Source organism: Cryptotermes secundus, unplaced genomic scaffold (assembly GCF_002891405.2).
Source record: "Cryptotermes secundus unplaced genomic scaffold, Csec_1.0 scaffold1441, whole genome shotgun sequence".
In the NCBI taxonomy this organism is placed as follows: domain Eukaryota; kingdom Metazoa; phylum Arthropoda; class Insecta; order Blattodea; family Kalotermitidae; genus Cryptotermes; species Cryptotermes secundus.
The window spans coordinates 165,021-184,257 of NW_019734987.1; the positions used below are offsets into that span (position 1 = coordinate 165,021).

The 19,237-nt window shown below is 38.0% G+C and overlaps 2 protein-coding genes across 3 annotated transcripts in view; both read right to left on the reverse strand.

The window, feature by feature from the left end:
• Positions 1-3,317: 3,317 nt before the first annotated feature.
• Positions 3,318-10,296, reverse strand: LOC111869175 (intraflagellar transport protein 43 homolog). Of its 2 annotated transcripts, XM_023860449.2 has the most exons (9): positions 10,179-10,296; positions 9,663-9,824; positions 8,483-8,565; positions 7,321-7,350; positions 6,067-6,113; positions 5,144-5,146; positions 4,333-4,405; positions 4,109-4,244; positions 3,318-3,503 (listed from the first exon to the last, which is right to left on the reverse strand). In XM_023860449.2, the coding sequence occupies exons 1-9, from the start codon at positions 10,212-10,214 to the stop codon at positions 3,390-3,392; spliced, it is 684 nt and encodes a 227-aa protein (XP_023716217.1). In that variant the 5' UTR covers positions 10,215-10,296; the 3' UTR covers positions 3,318-3,389. The 2 variants fall into 2 exon arrangements, with proteins under 2 accessions (XP_023716217.1, XP_023716218.1); XM_023860450.2 differs by lacking the exon at positions 5,144-5,146.
• Positions 10,297-13,203: 2,907 nt separating this feature from the next.
• The window catches only part of LOC111869168 (isthmin-1-like), a 31,238-nt gene continuing 25,204 nt past the window's right edge, over positions 13,204-19,237 (reverse strand). The window contains exons 3-5 of the mRNA XM_033753307.1: positions 17,386-17,511; positions 16,434-16,562; positions 13,204-14,746 (exon numbers count right to left, since the gene is read on the reverse strand). Of these exons, the coding sequence (XP_033609198.1) occupies positions 14,647-14,746; positions 16,434-16,562; positions 17,386-17,511 (355 nt within the window). The 3' untranslated portion in view covers positions 13,204-14,646. The remainder of the gene's footprint in view (positions 14,747-16,433; positions 16,563-17,385; positions 17,512-19,237) is intronic.

Genomic DNA, 19,237 nt, shown 5'->3' on the forward strand with positions numbered 1-19,237 from the left:
TGAAACTTGGACACTTAGGGCAGTAGATCAGAAACATCTGGAAAGTTTCGAAATGTGGTGTTGGAGAAGGATGGAGAAGATCAGTTGGACCGATTATGTGAGAAATGAAGAAGTGTTAATTAGAGTCAGTGAGCAGAGGAATATCCTACATGAAATAAGAAAAAGGAAGGCTAATTGGATTGGTCATGTTTTACGCAGAAACTGCCTTCTAAAAGAAGTTATTGAAGGAAAGATAGAGGGGCGGATAGAAGTGACAAGAAGACGAGGAAGAAGACGTAAAAAGATGCTGGATGACCTTGGGGACAGAAGAGGATACTGTCATTTGAAGGAGGAAGCTCTAGATCGCATTAAGTGGAGGAATTGTTTTGGAAGAGACTGTGCACCTGTCGTCTGACAGATTACTGATGATAATGATGATGACCCATTATTTCCCTCGGTATTTTGGATTGTATTTCATTTTAATTGTCTAGTATATTAATAATTATGTTTAATATGTTGTCTTGGTATAACAACTCTACATTTTGATGGAGTATTCTGAAACTTCAATTTGAAATATGGCGCCAATTTGGTGGAACTCAGTGATCCGCCGTTAGCGACATGTGTTTGTTGTAATATTACGTAGCAGATGTCGCCTTATATTACACGTCATGTTAGTTTGTAACATTTAAGATATGAAATATACAATTTTGGCGATGAATTTATCGTACAGCTTTCCGAAGTACAAATAAATGCAATTTATTCTATGAATTAGATATATTACATTGCATATCTATGGCGTATTGTCGATGAAATAAATGTACAAATTCTTAGCAAAGTTGAAGACGAAATGTGGTGGAAGGGTGCGTCATATATACCAAAATCTTTGCTCTGTGGAGTTGGAAGTGTTGTGCTAGTGATGGCACAGCTGAACATTGATCGCTAAGAGATAGGCAGATCTGCTCAGTACGTGTTGTCACGTGGTCGATTCCAGAAGTCTGTATACTCACGTTGCCATGTCGCACGGTAGAGTATGTCAGGACTCCTCGAACTACCGCGAATTTCCAAATTGGGGTTTTTTCGACTAGGTCAGACGAGGTAATTTAGTCGCTTCCATATGCCGGCACTGCAGTGAGCAGTATGCCATTTTTTTTTCTATTTTCACATATACTTCATTCATCACTTCGTAATTCTTTTCCAACTGTCAACGTCAGAGTATCAGCGGAAACATAACAGGTCACAAAACAACGCATCAGTATCTAATAGACTCCTGACACGCCGTACACCTCGATGTATCCAAAACAATGTTGGCTGCTGACAAAGACAAACGGCGTTGTTATGCATACGGTCTCGGATTAAGTGATTTTACCCGATGAAGGTATTTTTGGGGCTTTATTATGAACTTTTTCTTTTAGGAGCTCTTACTGAAATCTCATGTGCTCATGTGTGCAGATGTGTGCTAAAATCGCGCGTTTCGGTCGTTATTTTAAGTCGCCAGCAATACGCGATTTTAGTGCCCATAAAAGCAGTGTACCAGTTTGGACGCATTGAAACACGTGAAGATGACCATCTATGGCCAAAACATGTTGCGTTAAGTTTTAATGGTGAATATTTTAATAGCTGTTGCATTATTGAAGGACTGTGATACATACACGTTTAATTATTTTCTAAGTATATAATGAATGTATGCATGCTGTTCAAGATAAGAAAGACAAGCAAATGAATCAAGATGAGGCAGAATTTGGCTTTTATTTGTATTTCATTACATATTCGTCATATTGAAGAATGCTTCAAATACAATTTGTAGCTCTTAATGGGTGATACACATATTATGCCTTTCATATTGTGAATGATATCTATGAAAATTGGTCAAGTCAAAACCTTTATGTTAAGTACAATTTACATTTGAGCAATATGAATCAAAATTAAATTCGCTTGTCTAATTTCAATGTAGACCCCAAAATACCAAATGTAACTGCAATCCATTTTCTAATTTCAAATATCAAACATGTGGACTGACACTGATGCCTCATAATGCATTCATTTTATGCACTTTGTGTAAAGAATTTGTAAAAACCTTGTGACCATCCCACAATAGAACTTACCTACTTACTCATGGAGCTGAGCCCCTCTGGAGGAGCCGCCAATTCTGTAGCTACTCAAGAATTTCCCAGCATTTTATGGAACCCGAAGGTTCATTACCGTGTTCACAAGAGCCCTCCACTGGTCCCTATCCTGAGCCATATCTATCCAATCCATCCCATCCCATCCTATCTCTCTAAGATCCATTCTAATATTGTCCACCCACCTACGCTTTGGTCTTCTCAGTGGTATCTTTCCTTCTGGCTTTCCCACCAATATCCTATACGCATTCCTCGTCTCCCCCATTCGTGCTACATGACCTGCCCACCTCATCCTCCTTGACTTGATCATTCTAATTATACTTGGAAAAGAGGACAAGTTATGAAGCTCCTCATTATGTAGAACAGAATTGAAAATTAACTTGACACAATGTCCAAGCCCAATTAAAATATTATGATTTAGACAGGAATATTATATAACAAATCACAATAACTAGTTTATTAATGATTTTAAAAATGTACGATGAACAAAATTTAAAAGACCTGTCTAATCATATCTGCACAAGAGTTAAGGAATAAGGTCTTAAAGTTTGTGACAATGATATATTAATAGAGTTATTGTGTTGCTGGACATTATCCACTGTCCTGTTTTTATTTAAAACACGATATTTCTGAGACTGGATTCTGTCTCTGTCTTCTGGTAAAACCTAAGCAGATGGACCAGTCCAATAGAGCTAGTCCCTATCTCCAGATACATACACCAACACAAGATAGGGTACACAAACTAAGCACATCACAAAGCATCTGCAAGAGTTACGTTTGAAAAAAACAACAGGATGATGGATAATGTCCAGAAACATAAAAACTGTATTAAGAATTAAGGAGTTTGGATGATACTACTGAAAACTCATTCCTTGAGTTGTCAATATCTGTATCAAGAACAAGTTGAATGTTTTGTACTTGTAAGACATAAGTCATAGTTTCAGAGAATTATGCAATTCTTTCTTCTGTTTCCATATGATAGTTGTTGATGAGGAAGCTATTTGAAATGGTTTTTTGTTTCATTTCAGCATTGAGTAGTTTTCAAATCTTAGAGGTAATTTTACGGTTAATATCCCCCCTTTTCATCAGGATGAAGGTAAATGTTCTTGCAAAGGCAATATTTAACGTTTATCAGCATATGTTACTGTGTTCCCAGAGCCAACATAGACATGAAGAGCAGAATTAGCAGTAAATACAATATAAATACCATGATGTTGCTTCTTAGTTACTCCTTGTTTGTATAGTCCTCTAAGAACTTTTATTAAGATGAATTACAATACAAAAGTCTTTTCATTCTGATGCTGTATCTTTGTCTGAATTAGTTCGTGTTTGATTCTCCCACTCATAATGCAAGTCAGAGGCTACATCTGTAAACAGAAGATCCCAAGTCCATGCTGTGTCAGCCTGAAAAAGAAGAAAGTCTGACTATCAGAATTCATACAGCAGACACACACTGTTATGTTTCATGCTCTTACTGGGAAAAGAGATACAAACTTCAAGGTACTCACAGAGTACTCAAGAAATTTACAGGAAGCTGTCATCTTCTATTGCTGCCATTAAAGTATTTTTCATCCAGAACAAAAATCTTTATTTTCTCTCACGATTTGGTTTTAAAAAATGCAATTATGACACATGACAGTAATGAAATTAATTACACTGTGGACCAAAATAACATCATTTCCAGTGTTTCTAATTCTAACCAAATATTTTATTTTATAACATCCCTGGGGATTAAGATTGGGAAATGTGGGTATGGAAGGTATTAGAAGTATTCTCAGTTCATTTTATTTAATGCAGATGTCTTTTAATATTACTCATGATAATACATATGAGAGAATTATGGGTTCAAGTGTACCTCACAATGCACCTAAAAATGGCATTGTCTCTGCTACTCACTGAACGAGAACTGCATCTATTCTTAGGGTGAAAGTCAGCTCTATCGCAATGTTCACTGCATAAAAACAGATTTAAGTAAATGAATAATAAACAGGATTTAGCATGACACTAACCTCCTTGACTTCTGATTCAAGATTCAGGCATTTTGTAAGGAGACGCAAACTGACATCATCCAGGGTTGCAAATGCTGCATGTTTTAACAGATCTGAATCAAGTTCCTTGTATGTATCAACTCGGTCCACAGTGGACCTGAAAAATGTGTTATATATAAAAAAGATATAGTTCACTAGTTCCATAAACTTCAGTTACAACATTTTCTTAATATACAGGCACTTACGAAGGAGCATGAGCTATTTGAGATGCCAGATCCTCATCCTGCAAGTCATCCAATTCTGGAATAATGGGAATATCTAGAAGAAATCAACCAGGGCAGTCAGTAAGTGATTATGAATTATTAAAAATTACATGCCTTTGAGGTACTATTCTCTGACTAAGAAAAGGCGGTGCAAGTGATGGGTGGAACTAGTCAACTTTCATTGTTCTGCTGTCTGTTTATCTACCCAGTGCACTTCAGTGTACCAATAGCAATGGCAAGAATCATTTGAGAATTATGCCAATGTTACCGGCTTGCTCAGTATATGCAGGCTGGTCTTAATGACTGCATTACCTTCTTTGCATTGGAGGATAGTAAATACAAACTAAAGGCAAATACAAGCTTTATGACCCATGTCCCTGATACATTTAACACAGAATCCTTATGGTGCAATATGGATAAATCAATAATGTACAAGGTGCGAAAATTTCATGGTTGTATTGACAACACCACGTTTCATCATTGACAATGACCCTATGAAACATCTCTGCATTGAGTCAAAGATCAGATGAAATGTGAAGCCAACGGTATTTCTGGTCATCTGTCAAGATTCGAAGCACCATTTTTGTGGAAATTTTTCTCATTCCCAAATTCTCTGTAATAATCTGTTGCACTGTTCACCTATTCATATTCAATTCTAATGCTATTAGTTTCACACCTAATCTTTGATCAGCGCACCAAGGTTCATACTCTGTCCACTTTTGCATCTGTCTTTTGCGTTTCTGGCTTCCCACTGCTTGGGTCATCTTGCACATATTCATGCCCATCCTTGAACCATCTATGCCATTCAAAAACATTCATTTTCTTCATATAGCATATTCACCATAAGCCATTGTTAATGGGGCTAACGTTTCACTGGCACTTTTACCAATCTTCACACAAAACTCTATGTTTACCTGCTGCTCCAGATTGTTGTCACTCATTTTTCTGCCAACAATATATACTGCAGACACATACCACTTCTTCTGCTGCTTGGGAACAAACAACTCATTTGGTCTGTGGCTCATGTAAACGAAAGTTGGGCCATGTCCAAACGTGCTTGGGTACGTGAGTTTGGTTGGCTTACCCCAGCAACATGCTATGGCCATTCCGGAAATTAAATTATCACACCTTGCATAATAGGTTTTATGTGGGTAAAAATTAAAATATAAACTAGTCTACATAAATGCAGCTCAGCTAGGCAGGAAAAAATTAAAGTCTTTATGATACAGCATTTAAATCTCAATTTTAGAAAAATATTATTTCCACATAAATGAAGTTTGAAGTTTGTCGCAACATTTATTGTTTGTATATATTAATTTCATTACCAAGAAAAGGGGCATAAATTTCCTTCCACATGTGTAGAAGAATCTAATGTATGGTTTTCATATAAACCTCTGATTCAAAATAACTCTGAGTGGGTGCACGCAAGTACATATCAATTACATATTTTGTGTTTAAAGTGAAATCACACAAAAGTTTAATCTAAAATTACTTTCATATATAGGAAAATTCTTAGGCCTCAAGTTCTCCCAGAAATTATAACCTGTAAGTTGTATTAATTTTCACAAGCACCATTAGGTGAATTTAATTAAGAGTAATGAAAATCAGTTACTTAACAATAAATATTTTTTTACTCATATATCCAGCTACAGAATTATTGTAGAGGAATTGAACTCTGATCTCTGCTTTCTCAGATATGTAGTATAATTCGCTTACCATCATCAGAGTCACCTTTACTTTTGTCAGGTCCCCTAAATCTCTCCCTAATAGAAAAACAAAAAGGGTTAGTTTACACACAATGAGTGATTGCTAATAATAAATTACAGTGTTACAGTAAGTAATGATATGAAAGTTTGATAATTACATAATTTAAAAATCAAGGTAATCATGCAGCATATGCACATTATTTCAGATCACTGTGACGAATGAACATGAGTTCAATCTGAAATCAGTGTTCTGGACCCATATGTGCAAGAGATACCTGGACAGATTTATGCCTCCAGAGATAATTAATATGAAATAAAATGCCATGAACTCTGTCCTGGCTATGATTGAAACTCATACTCTGAGGAAATTACAACAGCAGAGGATACCCATCCGTGGGGATTGGATTGGGGTACGATATGTGGAGGATAGATCAGTCCAAAAGTTTTTCATCCACATGAGGGATGTGTTACTGTGCAAGCAGTTCTAGAATTCAGGCTACCAAATAACTTATGGTAAAAATGGCCGTGTTTTGTACCAACATAATACATGATGCATGACTAGAACTGTTTATATGCATCTATTTACATTTGATTTGAAACTCACCTCAATTCTCCTCTTGAATTATAAAAATTATAAGAAACTGAGTTATATAGTGCAAAAAAAAATCGGAATGTTAAAAGTTATTTTGTTTTGTCCGCTGCTATCCTGATAGTGACCATACAGTCCATAAAACTTTTAGAAATGTCTGCTATTTCTGGTGCTTCTTGCAAAACTCTATGGCAGTGACTAGATGTAAACACCAACTCAAACAGAAGTCAGGAACCAGTACTGTTAGGTTAATAAACTGGATTAAAAAGAACTCCGTGGCCTGTAGTCCGCAAGCGAACTATACCGACCGAGTGACCGCCGTTTTTCGGCGAAGTTAGTGCCAACTTTAGTGGATAGAGGGTGTCCCGTGGTCAGCGCAACGGATCCCCATGGCCGTTAATCTTGATTTTCTAGTTCGGAGCCACTATTTCCTTGAAATAGCCCCTCAGTTATCCTCACGAGGCTGAGTGGACCCCATTCCAGACCCACTACTTCTCAGAAAATCTGGTAGTGCAGGGAATCGAACCCGAACCTCTGGATCTGTAGCCAGGAACTCTGACCACTAGACCACAGAGGCAGTCTTATAAACTGGATAACATAAAATAATTTGAGTGAAAAATAATTTAAGAATGCAGTATATTATACTGACATAAGAATGCTTAAAAACATACTTACTGTTCAATTAAGTTGCTGGCACTTCGTCTCCTGAAACAATACCAGATGTTTAACTATGGTTAACTATAATGTCACCACAATGGTTCAGTTAAAAAGGTGAATTTATCAATAATCATTATTGGATGTAGTAACCTAGAAAGCAGTAGCCTTCAGATTTTCTACACACATCACATTATTATTGCAAGGCATAGAAACACTGCCCAGGATGGCTTCAACAGATGCAAAATGAAATTTCTTTAATGAAATTTTCAGTTTTAGGAATGTGAAAAGTTACACAGTGAAAGATCCGGAAACTATCAGGATGTTGAAGATAGATATTTCTGCGATATGATGCCACCTAGTCTGGTAGAGTTTATCAACATTTCAGAAAAACAGAGTGTCTCCATCTTCAGGGTTAAAGATTAAACCAATCAACTGCTGAGCTTACTCTTGGACTCTGAAGATGGAACCAGTACATTGCTCCAGAACATCAGTATATTTCTGCTAGGCTACTCATACATTGTGTAATTGCAGAAAAGATATTACTCTTCAAAGTCACTATCATGAAAACCTCAAATCTCCCATATGGGGATGTTCTTATACTGGCATTGGATTTATGGACAGAATGGCCTTAGAGAAAGACATACTGTATGGAATAACACACTATCATGATGAAAAATTCGCATGTCCTACTAAGACTCTTGACTCTTCTTGTCACATGTACTGCCAAAAACATTTCAAAAGCTTGACTGTAGAATACCTGATAGACCGTGTTCAAGAGAAACTAATTAGCAATGGACAATATAAAAAAAAAAGATCAGCAGGGTTCTAACCATCAATTACGAAAATTTTCTCTGCAGGAAGGGTGTTTTACTTTTCCATTTGGTACCTTTATGTTTTATTTTGTGGTCATAATAGAAGTCCCAGAAGTTGTCACTGCTTCTTCTGTAACCTCAGATGTACAACATTCTTTTCAAAAAGTCTGAGTAAATTCCAGTTTTTGTTTGACACAGATTTTTTAGTATTGTCGTTACACATGTTCAAAATTTTGGTGTAAAAATATGGGGACGTTTAGACAGATATGGCCGTACCTCCCTACTGAAATAGTCTCAATGTATTAGTTGGCATGACTGCATGATACACATAATATATCTAGTATGCATGGCTGAATAAGGTCACTTACTTTCCGGATTTAATGGCTTCATCAGCCCAACCTCCAGTTTTCCTTGATCTCGGAGGAGCAACAGGCCCTGCATAGTCCAAACTCTGGAGGAAGGGGGAAAAATAATCAATAGAATGGGTTTATTGCAGTGTAGTCAAGAGTGGCGTATGAGAAATGTTCAGCCAGTAGTGCTGGAAATGACACAACACCCCCATTGTCTTTTTTTTGGGCTTTCTCACATATTTAGAGAACATCAGAAATTAGCACTAACTTATTAAAAACACATTGTCTTTACAAGAAGCATGAGATATTTTGGGTATGTAGTGTATATATTAATAAATTACAAATAAATATAGAATTCTGGTATGAAAACCTCAAGGGAAAGAAAGAGCTCTTGGAACCACTAGGTATAATTTGGAGGATGACTCTCAGATGGGTCATGCATGAATGCACTGCTTTTAGCTAAGTACTGATGGTGCAATTCTGTGAAACTGACGATGAATTGGGTTACATCAAACCATGGAATCCCTTGGCCATCTGATTAACAAGCGAAGATTCATAGAAGACCTTGTAACATGCAATTCCTTAGATAGCTAGTTTGCAAGTACATGCAAAACTGTATTAGGTATACTGAAGACAATTTTCAAATTCATTTTCCAGCATGTAAAACTGGTAAATAACAGCATTGTCAGATAAAATCAGTATAAAATATAGTGTGAGGAGAATACATTATTTTGCTTTATTCTCTTCATTATGATACATGTCTGTTTGTGATGATGATCAAGGAACATACATTTGTCCCTATAATCAAATGTATCAATATTTCAATCAATATGAGAAAGAGAGTGTTTGTATTAAGTATATGTGGATATTACAGAACAAGTGCACTGAATTTCTTACAAAAGTAAATTAACAGCACATATTACAGATACAAGTGGCAGATAATGATCTCTGTCACTGTTGTCATTTCTGTTATTCTTGATGGTGACAAGATTTATAGTGTTTTCTGTTGCAGATGTAGACTAAGGGGCATAGATGTTATCAATATTAAGAAATTTCACGTGATTTTCAAAACTGTACCAAACATGCGTGTGTTTGGGGAGGGAAGTTCTATTACCACTTCGTTTTGACAATGAACAAGAGAGCTCTTTCGACTAATACTTAAACAAATCAGATAAAGTACTTTTTATTTTCACAGCACCTTATCAGGACTATTCAGGAAACCTGATGTAAGTGCAGAGTTTAGTGCAGCACTGTCTGTGACGTCGTCAGTTGAACCAATGTCACCTCGTTCTGGACTTGGAGGAAATGCACCAATACTAGTGTTAGAAGTGCCTGCTCTTCTGCCTCTTCGAGGTGGGGCCTGTTAACAAGCATATCCTGGCTGAATTCACACCACAGAAATTTATTTATGGCACGTGTTGGCGTAGATTGTTGTTAAAAGAAGGAACGAGGAAATTACAGAAATTTTAACTAAGAGGTTGAAGCGGTGACTGTAAAAATACGAAATTTAATGTCAACAAAACAGAAAGGCCTGCTCTTTTAACTTTAACAAAAAAAATCTTACCACGAAATAAAATACTTCAAATGTGAAATGTTGTAATTGACTGTAAACAACAGTTATACTCAAAAGCGGTCAATGAACTGAGTGCATGGTACTGAGACATATTAATGCGAACTAGGGCACATGCAAATTTCAAATACTCGCCACTTGTACCTTCCGCCCAGGAGAGAAATCGAAACCAAATTCCATGACCGAAATAATGATTGTAACAGACTACTAAAATATGCGTCTTATGTAACCATGACAACCAAACACCATTCGGCCATCAAACACGATGACACCTGGGCTAGGGCAGTAAATAGAACATACGCCTGTGAAGAAGGAAGGTCCCTTGAATATGAAGGTCCTGACAACATAATGTTCTATGCTATACAGCGTTTTAATTAAATATTCTTTCCCCTTAATTTCAGAATAGTTACAATACGTCAAAATAACGAAGTAGTATAATGAATATTGATCATAAATATTATCATGTTGGTGCACCTGACGATACGATATTTCCGCCCTCTTTTGAAAGATTGTAGAAACAATTGCTTTAAACCCCTTATTCCGATCGGCATTGCAGCTAGTGATCGACTGTAGCGTAATATCGAATACTTCAAACAGCAGATGGCCGCGCCATAGCTGAAGCGGTTAGTCGCTGGTTTCCCACCGCGGCGGCCCGGGTTCGATCCTGGGTCTGGCCAAGTGGGATTTGTGGTGGACAAAGTGGCGCTGGGGCAGGTTTTCTCCGAGTACTTCGGTTTCCCCTGACAATCTTCATTCCACCAATTGCTCCACAATCCCCCTCACCTGTCATCGGGGGCTGGTACAATAGGGCCAGAAGTGGCCGCAGTACAAGGGACTTAGTCCCACCCCACTAGCAATAAAAAAAATACAACAGCAGAATGTATCTATCGAATTTCGATAAATTTCATTTCATAATCGACAAATGTTGGTATTCAAAAGACGAGAAATGTGAACTGAGGACGAATAGCCAAAAGTATTTTCAAATTTATGTTTGAATATATTTCCTTATTATTATAAGACGTACACTTACACGTTTAAACACATATGGATTCAACACTATTATCTTTCCACAGTATATGCTTTCTTTTCGTCTCTTATTTTGTTACAGAAGACAAGAATGTCGCTTTCTCCCTAAATCAAGTAATGGGCATACTCGAATAAAAGTTACCGAATTATTAAATACCCACCAAAATCTTGTAATAATATGGTAATTTTTATTCGATTATGCCCATTAAAAATGTTCTTGTAGTACACAGAACAATTTATAAAGTTCTCTCAGCGTAGCCCACAGGTCATGGAAAATATCCAAGTAACTGGATACACCTTCCAAGTAAGTGATTTCCATTAGACTGAACCAAGGTCATGCGAATTAATGATGAACCTTACAAAATTATAGCTTCTAGGAGAATGCCTATTTGCGAGTTAAACATTTTTCTACATTAGAAAATAATGTTAGATTAATCTGTATGTGGGTTGTTTGTGTGATGTTCCTGTAAACACTGACATTTCAGTTAATTTCTTCGTGAATGTGTGTGCTACGACAGTGATTTTCAATCTTTTGGATCTTGTATCCCACTAGTCATTTTTTCAAAAACCGTAGCCTTACAATAGTAGAGACAAAACACGACACTATCAATAAACATGGCATCCTTAGTAACTACCCACCATTCACAGAAACCGCACAATATCACAACATAGAGTAGAAATGAGTAACAAAACAGGCTCTCCTATTAGAGCAACAAACTAAAAAAAAAAGCTGAAAGACGTTATTTTTTAGATCTCATATCCCACTCAGCGAGCTGTCTTTCAAGTCTCACCACTTGCACACTACTGGGGGCAGGAACTATGTGTATTAAATCCATTTTCGCTTGCAAGAGAAACGTCTATATTATTTCTTGGTAATAACAAGACAATAAAAAGAAAACATGCAAACATACTGATCAGGATTGTGGAGAATTTTCAGCTTTTATTACAGAATTCTTCATTAGTATTTACAAAAAGTACATCAGTAGCTACATATTCACACATCATTGTTTCATGTATAGTATACGGTGTGCCATTGTACACTTATTAACATTGAATGTACAAGATATAAGCAGAGTATGCTAAGAGATAAGAAAGTGGGTCCTGGCCTTAAATGATGTCCTTGTGCAAGGACTCCTGTTGAAGCAACACATTATCTTCACAGGTGAAACCCAAGGACACAGCATTCCATTGTAACCAGCATTGAATACTAGGAAGAAAAGGGTTAAGAGCTTGTATCTAATGACTGATTCAAAATGCAGGAATTTCGTTGTGGACTGAACTTGATTCTCTTTCCCTTTCATTTTGTTACTAAACATTTTTCATTGTTCCAATGACTATGTTCACTCATTAAAATTGTACTTGTAATATACGTTTATCTTATCTTACATAATCACACAGTTTTTGACATTACATACATGTTATGTTGAAATTATTTTGATATTTTTCCTTTGTGTAATTCTTACACTTGTTTTGTAAAATCTATTGATTTCTTTTTAAGCTTCTGTAGTACTGCCTTTATATGAATTAACATTGCAATGTTTTGCTCTGATCTGTGGAAAACTCTTCCAGTTATGATCTTATTTATTTGATGACGATGGTTGTAAATGATTTTAAGGGTGAGGCCGGCAGCAGGAATATACAGAAGAAGTTTTGAACTAGCATGAAGGCTGTTATTTTGTAGTCCTAAGCTGAGGCATATTTTTGGTATGTGCACAGAAAAGTCTGTGTCTAGTAATGATCAGAGACTAAACTTACAAACCTCCGACTGAGGCTCATTACTTTAAAGACGTACAATAGTCGCTTAAATGTTAGATAATGTAAATGAAAACCTACTAAAACTTATCCTCAAATTTTGAATTCAATCATCCAGATTAGAAAGAGATTCAGAAATTTGGTATTTAAACTCATGAACCAGGTCACAACATAATATTATACATACTTGAGGACAGAATTCGTTTTGTATGTGTTAACAAGGAATTTATTTATAGTTTGTTGCTTGAGCTGAAACACACACAAAATGGAGTCAAATCTGTCATTGATACGATCTACAAGTTTGTGACGATGGTATATTAATACAATTATTGACTTTTTGGACACTATCCAACGTCCTGTTTTTTTTTTTATTTAAAAACAACGTTTTGGAGACTGGGCTCTGTCTCTGTCCTCAGGTAAAAGGCTACTTGTTTGGGCCAAATCAATAGAGCTAGTTCCTATTTCCAGACCTTCGGAAATAGGGACTAGCTCTATTGATTGGGCCCAATTGAACAGGCTTTTACCTAACAGTGGGGACAGAGTCATTCCCTTGAAACGTTTTTAAATAAATAAATAGAATGATGGATAATGTCCAGAAAGTCAATAATTATAGCTTTCATTGATGATTCCCTAGTGAAATAAAAGTCTTAGATTAAATTAGCTGTCTGTATTAATGACAAAAAATTGCACTGATAATATTAATTTCATGTTAATATAAATTAATACATTTATATCAGTTTTCATTTTAATGTCTGTAATGATTAAATCAAAATTCTTTACATGAAATCTTAACTCACTTCTTGAACAACATGACAGAACTTAATCAATAGAACACTTGGTAATATCTCATGGGAATCAGAGTTCTGCGGGGCACAATTTAGGCATCACTGATATAGCATATTGTCACACATAGGGATGACTATAGATGGTGTTTGGATTGGTGAATGGATTTATTGACCAGTTATGCACACACTCATAAGTCAAAGTAAGAACAGCGCCACCGCTAAGCTCCAAAATTCACAAATAACCTCAGCACCCGCTAAGCCTTTTTCAGCCAGCTGTCTTCACCAGCCTTACCCTGGCAATGGCTTACAACACTGGAGATTCTTCAGTTTCACATGCTGAGGCCCTATCTCCAAAGCCTCCCATATGGAACTTAACTGAACTCTCAACTAACTTTGTCCCTTGCTGATAACATCTCGGCACAGACCACATAGAAAACACCTCACTTCCACTGTTGTAGTCCAACTGTTGCATTATTAAGAATCTGCTTCCTAGCAATGGAACCATGCTTACCTAGCTGTTGCCCAGAAAAGGTCGCTGTTTACAGAGTTACTGACTAGCAACAGATCTGTACGCCACAGTATTAATGAAAATGTTTCCGTAAGGGTGGAAAGAGAAGGCTGAAACATGAACGCCACTCAGTATAGCAGACAGTCTGCATGGGAGAAGGAAAGGAAAGTACAGTGAAGGTGAAATATATTTAATACACTTGTAATATTTCATTAAATAAAATAAATTAAATATTTCTTGATGAACTAAAAATACAAAATCTCAGGAATAAGGTGAGAAAAATAAAAATGAAATAAGGACATAGACTGGCCAACATTCCAACCAGGTACATCATGAAAACACACTAAAAACTAAAATAGTGAGTTGACCTCCTGTACAATGAAAATATCCAGTTACCAGAGTAACTGATATTTCAGTATGGTTTAGACTGAAATTTAGGTACGGATATTCTAGAAGAAGAAAGAATTTTCTGTTTGGCTGTAACAAGTAATCTTTAAGAACAAAATGAGAATTACGTTTTAAATCGCATGACACTCAAATTTTAAAAGTACTGCGCATTTTGGACTTGTTGTAGGAATTCTTCTTCACTGGGATTTGCTGTACAGTTATTTCCATTATTTGGTGGCCGAACTCTGTTGTACCTAAAAGATGAAAAACACAGGAAAGTCTAAATATATTTCTATTTTAAATATTGTACCACTCATGCTGGAAATCACATTCAGTGAGAAAGGATCAAACTTATTGATCCTTCCTGTAAGCATTTACCATGCATACACTGTTGCAACACAGCATGTCTTGTACTTATTTTCATGAACAAGTTCTTCCAAATATTATTGATGAGTCAAGGTTACCAAAATAATCGAAACTGGCCTTAGAATCTATCACTGATATAAGCATACAAATGATGAAGTGTATCATTTTAAAAATATTTATTTTATATAATTTAGTTTGCTTAACCAACTTATCTTCTCTGTTAGCTATTTTACGATAATTTCAGCAGTCACTATATAGCGTCATGTGGTATGATTGATGAAGTGGAAAGGATATGGAAGGAGGCACTTGTAGCATAATCGAGGTACTATTCTGTCATTTTCCCGGAAGTACCGAAGAAGACTGCGAAAACCCTCACTCAGTATAGCCACTGTCTCGATTGAGACTCGAAACGCGTACCGAGTCTAGATCATTACCGTTACGCCATCCCGCTGGTTGCCAACGTTTGGCGACAAAAATGTCAGTAAACTAATGCGAAGCTAATTACCTCCAATTGACGTGACGTGTGACGTGCTCCATTTAGTTCTTAATGTGAAGTTGCTTTGACCGCCTCTGTGGTCTTGTGGTCAGAGTTCCTGGATACAGATCCAAAGGTCCCGGGTTCGATTCCCGGCGCTACCAGATTTTCTGAGAAGTAGTGGCTCTGGAATGGGGTCCACTCAGTCTCGTGAGGATAACTGAGGAGATATTTCAAGGAAATAGCGGCTCCGGTCTAGAAAACCGAGATTAACGGCCGTGGGAATCCGTTGCGCTGACCACGTGACACCCTCTAGCCGCTAAAGTTGGCACTGACTTCGCTGACAAGCGGCGGTCGCTCGGTCTGTATAGTTTGCTTGCGGATTACAGGCCACGGAGTTTCTTTTTGTAACAATGATCAGAAGAAGTGCTTATCATCTTCTTCATCGTCAGATTTAAGGATAAGACGGGTGACTACCATTCCCTTGCATAATCCTTTCATCATGTTGGGCGCTTTCGTAACCCTGCGGAGCGCCCCTGACATAGCTGTCCACCTGTATCTATGAAACAACTTGTGTACCGATGAACAGATTTTCATGAAATTTAGTACTGAGGAGTTCTACCAAAATTTTCCATGCACGCTTCAATTTAAGTTAAAACGGACAAAAATAACGGACAGTCTACATGAATACTTACATTAGTTTCTGTGCGTACCTCGAGCATAATTTCAACGGTAGCGTAGTTGGTTGAGACACTATGTTACAAGCCGAAAGATCGTGGATTCGATTCCTGATGAGGTCTCTGGATTTGTCAATGAACCGCATCCTTCAAGCCACACTGTGAGGTCGATTCACCGTCAAACATAAATGAGTACCACGAATTTTGATTGGGGTAAAGGGCAGCCGGCGTGTAAGGCTTACAACCTCACCGCCATCTGTGAGCCAACTATCTAGAAAATGTGGGAACCTCGACGTCTCACAACCCTATTGTCCTCCAACGCCTGTTACAGGGATAGCTTTACCTTTTTACGCTCAAAGTAATAACATTAATTGGCTTGTACTATTATTCGATTGTATGTCATAATGAAACTGTTGAAGTTACCTGGTGAAGTCGCCTTTGCAAAGCCTCCAGGGAAGAATGTCAATCTTCTCATGCAGTGAAACTGACACTTCTGGGCTCACAAAATCCGGGGTACCTGCGCCAGAACCCCGGGTTAAGAGCCTTCTGTACCTACAGTATTAAAATGGAAGAAATCTCATTAAAATTTGACGTTTGAACTGTACTGACTGAAACTTCTGGTCTGTGACACCATGTAGTCTGAAAAGCCACATGTTACCAAATTTGTAAAATATTTCTCAAGTATGAAAATTATGTGATGACATGAAGTATTCACTGTCTTGCTGTGTAAATTCTGTTGGAAACAGTTTTCAATTTAGTGTATATTTAACGAGATACATATGAAAGAGTCCACTTAATTCTGGAGTGGGAAAACCAAAGCCCGCAATTCAGAACTCTGATATCTTTAACAATGCGGCCTTTTGTTAATTTTTAAATTCTCAAGAAATTAACAAAATAAATAAAAATATAGACGGAAATTCAACTTGTCAGTCCCCTTGCTTACTTCCTAATGGAGCTGAGCCCTTCTTGAGGAGCCGCCAATTCTGCAGCTACTCAAGAACTTCCCAACATTTTATGGAACCCGAAGGTTCATTACCGTGTTCACAAGAGCCCTCCACTGGTCCCTATCCTGAGCTAGATGAATCCAATCAATTGCATCCCATCATATCTCTCTGAGATCCATTTTAATATTGTCCACCCACCTTGGTTTTCCCAGTAGTCTCCTTCCTTCTGACTTTCCCACCAAAATTCTATATGCATTCCTCTTCTCCCCCATTCGTTCTACACGCGCTACCCACTTATGAAACCACTGCTATAAAGCTTCTTCTTTATTGTTATTTTCGCCCAAAAGCGGACTAGACAATTACACTTTTCTGGCCGTATTCAAAATATAACGGCAGACGCATGCGCACACTGTGACTGTCAGACAACTTACCTATCATAGCAACAATGTTGCGCCGCCAGTGAAGCGCTGCCCGGGACGAGCAATGAACGGACACAGTACATGGCGCCGGGCTTGTATACATCCAGGCGCTCCGCCTCCCCACTCACATCCCGCCACCTGTTGGAGAGAGAGAGAGAGAGAGAGATTCACTGACAACACGTGTTACACATTCGTTAATATGTTGTATAAAATAGCACGGTTCTTAGTGCTTATTTGTCATTTACTAAGTTCACAGATCGAATCCTGAAACCGGCTTTTTTTTTTCTTGTATGCATAATTTAAATGATCCACTGAACTATGCTGCAGAACCATGAAGTAAACTTATTGTAAGATTTATCTGATTACAGATAATTGTCTTATTTTTTGTTTGTCTAAGACATCTTTGGAGGTACTTCAACATGAAATAGTGACATAGATCGTTAAGTTACTAGAAAGTTACTAGATTCTGACAAACGAACACACAGGACCTGTAATCTTCCATAAGACTGCCTACTTCAGTTATGACGTGCTCTCAAATCTTTTCGACAGACACTCCGTGGCTTGAGTCCACAAGCCAAATATATCGACCGATCTGGCTACAGATCCAGAGGTCCCGGGTTCGATTCCCGGCGCTACCAGATTTTCCGAGAAGTAGTGGGTCTGGAACATGGTTCACTCAGCCTCGTGAGGATAATTGAGGAGCTATTTCAAGGAAATAGCGGCTCCGGTCTAGAAAACCGAAATTAACGGCTGTGGGGATCCGTTGCGCTGACCACATGACACCATCTATCCGCTAAAGTTGACACTATTTTCGCCGACAAGCGGCGGTTGCTAGGTCGGCATAGTTCGCTTGCGGACTATAGGCCACTGAGTTTTTTTATTAGACTATATATTATAGCGAACACTTTATTTACTGGTACTTGCAATCTCCCCCCTACACCATCGGAATGCAACACGGTGTTTCGCACTCATATAGCATGCGAAAACGTGGTTTTACAGGCCAGCATTTTAATCTGAACAGTTCCTGAAACATTTTACTGTATTAGCAACACTGCTGTCAGGAGTCCACGGCTTCCAATAGTTTCAACGAAAGGTTCTCACTTAAAGGGCGGTGGGCGGGAACCGTCTGTATCAGGGATACCTGACTCCTTTATGACGTTTAACGATGAACACAAATAGGATTCCCTAAGAAGCCGCCAAAGAAACCACCCCACCTGTTCCAACCTTCCTTCTTGGAACGTTGTATATTAAGAAAGGACCAAGGACGTTGGATTGTACGCACCTAGGTCGGCGGGGTTGGACTCAGTTCATATTAATGTGCAATTTAAATTGCTCCCCAAGCTATTCTTGGGCCGGCTATGTGATACACTGTGTCTAGGCCAGGAACTTCACGTTTTCTTCCGTTGTCCCAAGATAACTCGCTATATCATCAGTGACAGAGTCGGTACAGGGGCTGGCTACGGGATGGACGGCCGAGGGGTTGGAATTCGAGTCCCGGTAGGGTCAAGAATTTTCTCTTCACATGATCAAAACCGGCTCTGGGGCCCACCCAGCCTCCTATCAAATGGACACCGGGGGCTCTTTCCCTGGCGGTAAAGCGGCCGGGGCTTGAAGCTGTTCACTCACTTCCAACTAGTACGGAAGTCGAGAAAATGTGGATCTATACATCCACTCCCCCATACATCTTCATGGCGTAGTGCTTAATTATTTAAACACAGGGGGCAACTTTACATTTACATGAGGTATCTGAAAGGAAGCGGTCGTTGCGTACTCGAGGTGCCATTTTAGCATTTGTTTAAAGGGACTGAGGAAGACCACGAGAAATCTCACTCAGCTAATGATAAAAACTGAACATAAAAAGAAA